Source organism: Brassica oleracea, chromosome C2, assembly GCF_000695525.1.
Source record: "Brassica oleracea var. oleracea cultivar TO1000 chromosome C2, BOL, whole genome shotgun sequence".
In the NCBI taxonomy this organism is placed as follows: domain Eukaryota; kingdom Viridiplantae; phylum Streptophyta; class Magnoliopsida; order Brassicales; family Brassicaceae; genus Brassica; species Brassica oleracea.
In genome coordinates, this window is record NC_027749.1 from 42064756 (window position 1) to 42074487 (window position 9732).

The 9732-nt window shown below is 36.2% G+C and overlaps 2 protein-coding genes across 2 annotated transcripts; both read left to right on the plus strand.

Annotated features, from left to right (window-relative positions):
* The first annotated feature begins 385 nt into the window (after positions 1-385).
* LOC106327916 (uncharacterized protein At1g04910-like) lies at positions 386-4230 on the plus strand. Its single transcript, XM_013766227.1, has 10 exons — positions 386-992; positions 1275-1344; positions 1544-1611; positions 1717-1805; positions 1896-2093; positions 2190-2394; positions 2514-2681; positions 2870-3037; positions 3120-3310; positions 3399-4230. Exons 1-10 carry the CDS (start codon positions 615-617, stop codon positions 3568-3570), a joined length of 1707 nt encoding a protein of 568 aa, XP_013621681.1. The 5' UTR covers positions 386-614; the 3' UTR covers positions 3571-4230.
* Positions 4231-5715: 1485 nt separating this feature from the next.
* LOC106322865 (phytanoyl-CoA dioxygenase) lies at positions 5716-8106 on the plus strand. Its single transcript, XM_013761010.1, has 9 exons — positions 5716-5961; positions 6061-6182; positions 6287-6347; positions 6756-6824; positions 6918-7036; positions 7231-7378; positions 7456-7600; positions 7696-7782; positions 7865-8106. Exons 1-9 carry the CDS (start codon positions 5907-5909, stop codon positions 7905-7907), a joined length of 849 nt encoding a protein of 282 aa, XP_013616464.1. The 5' UTR covers positions 5716-5906; the 3' UTR covers positions 7908-8106.
* Positions 8107-9732: the final 1626 nt, after the last annotated feature.

The window sequence follows — 9732 nt, forward strand, 5'->3', positions numbered from 1 at the left end:
AGAACTATAAAATATATTATTTGACTAAATGTTCATCAGTCTTTATATAATTTAATTATATCATAATTATATTCATAAAAATTAATAGATTTCATTAATAATTGTTTAAATTAATGATTTTTTTAATAAGATATATTCATGTAGATGAAAACGTCATATACATATATCTTCACAGTGGGACTCAGAACAAATAGAATCGTTAGATATGCATCATTCATTTATCAATTATTTATTTTTAATATAAATAAACCAGTATTAAAACATTTAAATGGAGTTTCCAGTTTTTTTTTTTTTTTTGTCAACGGAGTTTCCAGTTCTATAAAAAAAAATGTTCATAATAAATTTTGAAATCTAAGGGGAAAAAATAAAATAAAAAGAAAGACAGAAAGGAAGAGAAGGAAAGGAAAGGGTGCGCATGTGACTGATCACGCCTCCACCTCAAAAGAGACGCACACTCTCTCTCTCCCCCCCCGGCGATTCTCTTCAAATCTCTCAACCGCGCTCCGAACACATCCACCGCATCTCTATGACTCATCACACAATCTCTTAACCAAAAGAGGAGAGAGAGAGAGACAACATTAAAGAAGAAGCGAGATCTAAATCCCCTCCCTCAAATGCTCGCGAAGAATCATCGGCTGCCGGGAAGCGGCCACACCACTCCATCTCCTCCCGGCTCTCCTCGCCGCTCTCCTCGGTACCGTCACTCCCGTTCAAAAGCCTCCGCTCGGTTCCCCGCCGCCGTCCAGCCGAGCCGGACCCTCGCGCATCGCGTCTCGTGGATCATCTTATCGGCTCTCCTCCGGCGCCAGGGAGTCTTCCTCTTCGCGCCTCTGATATACATCTCGTGTATGCTGCTGTACATGGGCACCGTGTCCTTCGACGTTGGTCCCATCATTAGGCATCGATCTCCTCCCGGATCTGTTTACAAAAGCCCCCAGCTTTACGCCAAGCTTAGGCATGATATGGACGCTGATAACTCCACGGCTGATGCGGTTAGCCTTTTTTGTTTCCCCACATTGGCGTTTAGGTTGTTAACTTTTAAAGGTTGTTCCTTTATTTACATTGAGAGAAGGGCTATTAGCTTCAGATCTTAGCCCCGAGTTCTAAGTTAATTGTAACTACTCTAGGATTAGGAGCTTCTTATATCATGAATGTTACTTTGGTTATGTGGCTGTTTTGCGAGCGTGTTATATGGTTTGAGAATTGTAATGTTGATTGGTTAGCTACAATCTCTTTCACGTGTCATCATCAATGTTATTGTATTTCATTATCAGATATCAACCATTTGGAAACATTCGTATAAAGGTGGGGAGTGGAAGCCCTACGTGAACAAGTCCACTGGAGGTACCTACTCTACTGCATGCATTGTTTTTCTCTAGTTTCTTCACAACGCTGCTCCTCGTTGGCACTAGTAATCTGAAGCGTTTACAGAGAGCATTACTTGTCACATTGGTTAAAGTGTTCCGTGCATTCTACAAAGTTAATTGGATCATAATTTGATTTAAGTAAACATTGGCTTCTTCTTCTTTTTTGTTAATTGTAGCGTTGCCGGAGTCGAATGGTTATATATATGTTGAAGCAAACGGAGGCTTGAATCAGCAGCGGACATCGGTAGGTTTGTTGATCTCTTTCATGATACATCAAGTCTCTAAGCATTTCTGCTCAACCTTGCTTATGTCAAATATGTTGACTTTGTCTCTACTATGTTATGCTTAGATATGCAATGCGGTTGCTGTGGCAGGCTATCTCAACGCAACTCTAGTAATCCCCAACTTTCACTTTCACAGCATATGGAGAGATCCAAGGTTCTTTTGAAAATCTTGTCTTGATGTTGTTTGTTCAAGGAAAACAATCTTTTTGTGGATTGCTTTTTAACAGAAGTTTTTTTTTTCCAGTAAATTTGGGGACATCTACGATGAAGAGTTCTTTGTCAATACCTTAGCAAACGATGTACGAGTGGTTGACACAATTCCTGAATATCTAATGGAGCGATATGACTTTAACATGACAAATGTCTACAACTTCAGAGTTAAAGCGTGGTCACCCATTCAATATTATCGGGACTCCATCTTGCCGAAGCTACATGAGGAGAAGTAAGTTACAACTTTGCACATACTAGAGTTGGTTGGTTAGCATTGTTCTTAATAGGACAGTTTGTCAATGGGAATTGGTATCTTTAAATGGCACAGGGTTATACGAATATCACCATTTGCAAATAGACTTTCGTTTGATGCTCCTCAACCTGTCCAGAGACTTAGATGTTTGGCGAATTACGAAGCCCTGAGGTTTTCGGAACCCATACTAACACTAGGAGAAACACTGGTGAAGAGAATGAAAGATCAAAGTGCAAATCACGGAGGAAAGTACGTATCTGTACATCTGCGCTTTGAAGAGGTTTGTTCCTCATGTAAAGAAGAGACGTTTCAAGAATCCCCCCATTGGTTTTTGTCATGGAATGGAGAGCTTGTTTGTCTGAAATAAGAGATTTGATAAGGTATATCTAAATGTTGCAGGACATGGTAGCTTTCTCCTGTTGTGTATTTGATGGTGGCAAGCAAGAAAAACAAGATATGATTGCAGCAAGAGAACGAGGATGGAAAGGAAAGTTTACAAAACCAGGCCGTGTTATTAGACCTGGTGCTATCAGGCAAAACGGGAAATGCCCTTTAACTCCTTTAGAGGTACTCATCAATTTCTGGACACTGCCCCTACTATCTACAATATATTAGCATTCTCGGATCTTTAAAGTTAATCATCTATCACAATAGCTCCACCAAACCCTTGTGAGCAATAGTGTTGGCTGTTATGTTTAGTGAGCAATAGTGTTAGTTGTTCTCTCGGGTTTATACTTTTCTTGTAAACCCTTCAGGTGGGCTTAATGCTAAGAGGAATGGGTTTCAACAAAAGCACATATATATTCCTTGCATCTGGTCAGATATATAACGCTAACAGAACCATGGCCCCGCTACTAGAGATGTTCCCTAATTTACAAACTAAAGAGATGATTGCATCAGAGGAGGAACTTGCTCCATATAAGGTCTGCTTCTTTTCCCTATGTTTGTTCCATTGTACAATTCGTGTGATCAATCATTTTTTTCTGACTTGGAATCTGTGTTTAGAACTTCTCTTCAAGAATGGCTGCCATAGATTATACAGTCTGTCTCCACAGCGAAGTATTTGTGACCACACAAGGTGGAAACTTTCCTCACTTCCTCATGGGTCACCGGAGATATCTGTACGGAGGACACTCCAAAACTATTAGACCGGACAAGCGAAAGTTAGCAATCCTCTTTGACAATCCCAACATCGGGTACTCACTTTCTTCTACTTCCTTGACAAGTTCCACGTTTAAAACGTTCCAGATAAATGATATTTGTATCTGTTTTGTTGCTCGGCAGATGGAGGAGTTTTAAACGTCATATGCTAAACATGAGGTCTCATAGTGACTCAAAGGGGTTTGAGCTAAAAAGACCTAATGACTCCATTTACACATTCCCTTGTCCCGACTGTATGTTACGTAAGAACAGAACAACGACCCCAGATTCTAAACCACCACCCCCTGCCATTTGAAAACACACAAACGCACTCGCTTCATTGCCGGCCAAAAGGCTGTGTTCATTCCTTGTAATTCTAATTCTTTCATATCAGAGTGGATCTTGACAACTTCGGGGCCTCTCCCGAGAGTTTTAGGGAGACAGCGTTTGGAGGGGTCGCAAAATTGTCTATTTATATCCGGGGAAGGGTCTCACCAGAGGAGTAGTAGCCACAACATTGTTTGATACGTTTGACACATTGAAGCTGATGCATCTAACATGGGAGGAAATTGAGGGTTTAGTTCAAATCCTTGACTGCTGCTGGTGGTCAAAGAGTAGGACAGCGTTTGGATGTTCACTTCTTCTTTGTTTTTTGGGTGTTTTTGCGGTTTGAAGCGTTTGCGTTTTGTACATTTATGTAAACGCAGACGTTAGAGTCTACTTTTGTGTTAGGAGATATGTAGAAACTGACTAACAGGGGGAGAGAAGAAGCTGCCCGAAAAGTTTTGTACATTGGTTTGGTTTAGAGGCGATGATGGTGTCTCTTTTGGTTTTGGTTTAGGTTTATTTAAATTTTTTGTTGTAGCAGGGTCTTTTAATTGTGTTTCACATCATATTCTTCTGATTCTTCCGGAGGTAGAATGTTATGTTTATTTCAGGAAACAACTCTCTTAATATTGATTTGATTCTTTCATTTATTTGCTTCTTTGTGCCATCTCTACGGTTTAATGTATTATAACTTAATGACTCTTGAGTTGTTACAGCTATAGAGTGCGTACTTCAAATAAGTTTTTCGCTCTCCAAAAAAGTTTCACTGTTCAAAACTTTAAATTTGAAGTTTCATATTTTTATTTGCATTTTAGTCTGTACAATTACCCATCACATTATTTTCTTGTTTATTGTTTTAATCCTTATAAAAATTATATCTCATAAATATTTTAAATTTTTTACAAATAAAATTAAATAAAACTTTAAAATAAAATTTAAAATATTTAAAAATAGATTTAGATAACAAAAATATACAAAAAACTTAACAAAAAAAAGCTTTTTAAAAATTACATGAAGACATAACTATTACACAGATTTAAATATTACAACAACACTAATAGTCAGGTAAGTTTGATCCGAAACCTTCAAAATTTTTAAATATTGTCCAATTTTTTTTTGTGTAACTGAAGATGGCTGTTGTTGTTGTTGATGATGATGTCTTTTCGTATAATACTTTCTTGTTCATATTGAATATATTCACGATTATTAATATCATCGATAAAATTTAGTTTTTTAGTAATATTTTATGTTTCTCTTTTACTTTCATGTTCTGATCTAATGTATTTACAAATATTAATATCACTCAATTTCAACAATTTTTATCTCTAATATACACATTAAAAATGAGGAGAGCCATTTTTACTTCGAAATGCACTAGTAGATCATATATGCATTACGAAAATCACTTTATAAAATAATATGGTATTTTGCTTGAAGTTTAATATTAATAAAGTTATTTTGTTTAAAATTTTATATTTTAATATAATATTTTATTAATTATTATTGTTGTTACATGTTTATATATGTGATAGTTATTTACAAAATTTTTATGAATTTAGTTATGACAAATATAAGGGATAAATATAAGGACAATATTATAAAATACAAATAGTTTTGAAGTTGAGTTTGAAGTTTTGTTTTTGGAGAAGAACGCTTTTAAACTTCAAATATAGAGTTTTAGAAACTTTAAAATAGAGTTTATTTTTGGAGATGCTCTGAGTGATCGGTGAAGCTAATATGTATGTATACAGTATATTAACAAATACCATTGAGGTAAAAATCGGTTGTAAGCAAAATGATCGGTCTAGACGGTGTTGAAGTATCTGCATAGTCATTAATCCTCTACGAACCGTCAAATTACCGTCTACCAAAACACTGACTTTTATTAAAAAATTAATAGGCTGTTGATTGGGCTAAGAATCTTTTTCAAGACCTTAAGGCTTCTGAACACAACAAGCCCATATAATACCAATCAATAATTTGGAAGCCCGTATAAGCCGAAAAAAACAAATCTCACTCGTCAATTTTAGCGCGTTGCGAAAATCCCCTGGAAGTCTGAAACAGAAAGATAAGTGTCCACGTGGAAGTTGCGTGCTATATCACAAACACAAGGTTCGGCCACGAAAGGTAGCGCGTGGGGGAAAGATCCCAAGAGTTATTGGAGTTCGAGGCAAAGAAAACTTTGTTCTGTTCTGTGTTTGGGTAATTAAAGTCGTCACAAGAGGAAGAGGATCTGCTTTTAGTATTTTGATTTATTAGAAGAAAAGAAAATAATAGTTCTCATACAAAATCCCCGGAGAAATCTTTACTGGCAACCACCATATCATGGGAATCGCAGGAAGTCTAACACCAGATCAGCTGGCGTTTTTCAACTCTCAAGGTTTGTCTTTTTGAGATATTTGCTCTTAACTCTATCTTCCTTCTTTTTGTTTGGTTTTGATGATGAGCTAAGAAGAAGTGAATTGATTTTGTAATAAAGGGTATCTGGTAATCGAATCATTCGCAAGTGAGGATGAGATTGGAGCCTTGAGGAAGAGGATGAATGAGTTGCTGACTCAATCTGATTGCTCCGTCTCTTCTATTTTCTCCACTAAAAACCAGGTTCTCTCTCTTTCTTTCTTTTCCTCTAGTATCCAAATTCACCATATGATTAATTCTCTGAAACCCTTTTACTTAAATCTGATATTATTATGTTTATTCTGCAGAAGAAGACTACCGATAATTACTTCTTTGAGAGCGCTGAAAAAATCTCCTTCTTCTTTGAAGGTTTGTTTCCTCTCTACTCTTTCAAGCTTTCCTTTCATTTACTTTGTTTCATATAATCAGAACCATCCCTTGGGTTTTTCCTTTGTTATGGTGTTCTTGGGAATTTTATGTTTTCTATATGTGTGAAGAAATATATGTTGTACGAATTTGAGATATATAAGTTTACAGAATCTGAAAAACACCATTCTCTTGTTCAAAACACTTGAATGAATGAATGTGAATATTAAACTTTCATGAAAGGATAGGCACTTCTTTTCTTGTGACACTGTTTGAATGCAGTTTTTTAGTTTGTAAATGTTATACTGTATATTTTTTTACCATTTAGTTGATGTTGTCTACTGCTTTTGTTATAATATCGCTCTTAGCAGCTTTCCAACTCTGAAGAGTTCCTTGTGTATTGATTCTCAGAAAAAGCTTTTGGTGATGATGGGAAACTGAAGCAACCGAAAGAGCTTTCTATAAACAAAGTTGGCCATGGTATCTTTTTCCAACATGTTTCACTACAAAATCTTAATTTTTAGTGGAGAGATAAACACATCATAAGGGATAACTAATGCTGTTATGGTGCAGCACTGCACGAGCTTGACCCATTGTACAAGGAGTTCACATACTCGTCCAAGGTTTCAAGTTTGGTATCATCCTTAGGTTACAGAAGACCAGTCGTCATGCAGGCTATGTACATTTTCAAGGTAACACTCTTCTTATTCACTTCTTGTGTAGCTGCAAACTTCAACGCTAGGAACTGCGATCCTCGTAATAATATGCAAATGTTTCACATTTGACAAGGCAGATCATAACTTTATATGAATAACTTTGGAGTTATTCTCTTGTAGTTACGTTTAAACTATCCAAACCTATAACATTATGGCAATGATTTTACTAGCAACCTGGAATTGGAGGAGAAGTTGTTCCGCACCAAGATAATTCCTTTGTCTACACGGATCCACCGAGCTGTACTGGTCTCTGGATGGCTTTAGAAGATTCCACAACTGTTAACGGTTGTCTTTGGGCCATACCTGGATCTCACAAGAGTATGTTTTCAACCTCTACTCTTCTTTGTGATCTCCTTAGCTAAACAGTCTTGTTTTCTTCCTCTGCTTTGTTCCAGATGGTTTGGTTAGAAGGTTTATCCGGGGTGAAAACGGTGTAACATTTGATAGGCCATCGCCTTGTTACGACCAGAAAGATTTTGTGCCTATTGAGATGAAAGCAGGCTCATTGATCGCCATTCATGGTGATCTAATCCATCAAAGGTAAACTTTTCATCTTCCAATATGAAGTAACTTGCCCTTTTTGCTTAGACTTGGCTGAGCTCTGAGGAAAAGTTCATGTTCTCTATGGGATGCAGTTTCGAGAATCTATCAGCCAAGTCAAGACATGCCTATAGCTTACATGTAGTTGAATCTGATGGATGCAAATGGGCACCAGACAACTGGTAAGCTTTTGTTTTAACTTTTGGTCTTTTACAATTATATTCAATTGAGTCTATCTTACAGTTCCTTTATATGCTTTGCTAGGATTCAAAGAGAGAGCATGCCTGAGCCTCTCTATGCCCCTTAGATACAAAGCCAGTCTGCGTTTATCAAATTTCTTCTACACACGACCATTTGTTGTTAGTTACTCTGAACAGTAATAAGAACGTGGCTAAAAAGGCCCTTCTTTTGTCATTTGCTTTGTCGAAATACAATTTGTTTCTGCTTGGTCTCTGTAGTTCTGTCTTTAGATTAATGGTCAATAAAGTGTGACAATGGTTACTTGATGTTTATGGGATTATAGGTTTGATTGAATTCACAGTAGTTAGACATCGAAGAGAAAGCTTGAGAAATAGGTTACCATTGGAATACAGTTGTTTATTTAATGGCATGTTAATGTGATTTGAGGAATAGGAAAAAACTGTACCATGAAAAATAAAACATGGGACTGATCTTTTAGTTCATTCATGTCACTAAAAGGACACGAGATGGGTCAATGTTCTGTTTCTGGTAGGTTATTATTATCTCATGATTTTACTTAGAATGGAGAACTAAGTTCATGATTCAAAACCTTATGTTTCATGTAATCAAGACCCTTTTGAACATCTCTTGGTTGATTTTAAAACACATGTATCTTGATTGAATAAATTGGCAATCCTGTGTCAGAAAACAATTGAGAATTGGGCTTCGTCGAAGATTTTTTTTTCTTGACTACAAAATGTCCAGCTCTACCCTTCTCACCTTGAATAGCCTTCGAAAATGAAAAATAGCTACCAATAGCCCAATCGCTCTTTTTCAGCTCCACACATGTTTTAAAAGAAGAGTTGATTACAATAATGGACATTTTTTGAATTTCTTTTATATCTAGAAACACTTCTTATATGTGACACATTTTGTTGTGGGTCAGAGATAAATTATGGACCATTTTACCTTTAATGAAAATTACAATTGTAGATACTCAAATGTGGACAGACAAATGATGTATGGACGTTTGTTGTATGGATCGGAAATTTTCTTTGTGGATAAAAACTACACGTTTGGTAAAGATTATCGTTTGAATGGAACTTGTGGATGGCATGAAAAATGTGGACATAGTCATCAGTATGTTCATTTTTGGATGGCTCAGCTGCAGCTACTTCACCAAACAAGATATCACTAGAAGTCACCTCACTAATTCTCGAAGATCCTGTCTACACGGAGCAATACCACGACGCCCCATCCACATATAATTCAACCCCACATCAACCGTCCACACACAACCCATCCACGCGCCAACTAACCACACACCACCCATCCACACACCACCCCTGTACTCTTCCCGAGTCTCCACACTCCATCCATCAAAATTAAAATTGAAATTTTACAGATCTGAGTTTTGAAATCCACAACGACATTAAAAATCAACAAAACAAAAAATAATCTTATGAAATCTAAACTTGGATAAACAGGTTAAACATTCATAATCGAGACAAATATGGTATGAATTGTGAAGAAATTAATGTCACTTGTCTTGAAATCGAAGCAAACCAGAACAGAGTTAAAATATTTTTTCAATGGATTGATGGAAGAAGAAGAAGAAAAAGATAACTTTCCAGTTGATTCTTAGAGTTTCTCACTGGATTATTTGAAGAAGAAGAAAAAACACAGCTTTAAGTAGTGAAAGAATAAAGTGTGATTGATGAAATCAGAAAAATTAAAGTTTATGTATTTGGAAAAGTTGTTTAGATCTAGATACGAGAGAGAAAAATGAATCTCAAAAAAAAGATAAATAATTTACATATTTTCTTTTAGTTTAAAATAAGAAAATGTATAGTTAACTTAGTCTAAGGATATAAGAGACAAACCACATGTTATATGTGTGTCACATGTGGAAAGTGTCTTTGGGTGTAAATAGAAATTCAAAATGCGTTTGT

Bases quoted from the DNA above. Each gene is read 5' to 3' on its own strand.
- LOC106327916 (XM_013766227.1), top strand. From the start codon at position 615: ATGCTCGCGAAGAATCATCGGCTGCCGGGAAGCGGCCACACCACTCCA. The intron at 993-1,274 runs GTTAGCCTTTTT...TTTCATTATCAG, and splicing joins ATAACTCCACGGCTGATGCG to ATATCAACCATTTGGAAACA. The intron at 2,395-2,513 runs GTTTGTTCCTCA...TAAATGTTGCAG, and splicing joins TACATCTGCGCTTTGAAGAG to GACATGGTAGCTTTCTCCTG.
- LOC106322865 (XM_013761010.1), top strand. From the start codon at position 5,907: ATGGGAATCGCAGGAAGTCTAACACCAGATCAGCTGGCGTTTTTCAAC. The intron at 6,348-6,755 runs GTTTGTTTCCTC...ATTGATTCTCAG, and splicing joins AATCTCCTTCTTCTTTGAAG to AAAAAGCTTTTGGTGATGAT. The intron at 7,379-7,455 runs GTATGTTTTCAA...GCTTTGTTCCAG, and splicing joins CATACCTGGATCTCACAAGA to ATGGTTTGGTTAGAAGGTTT.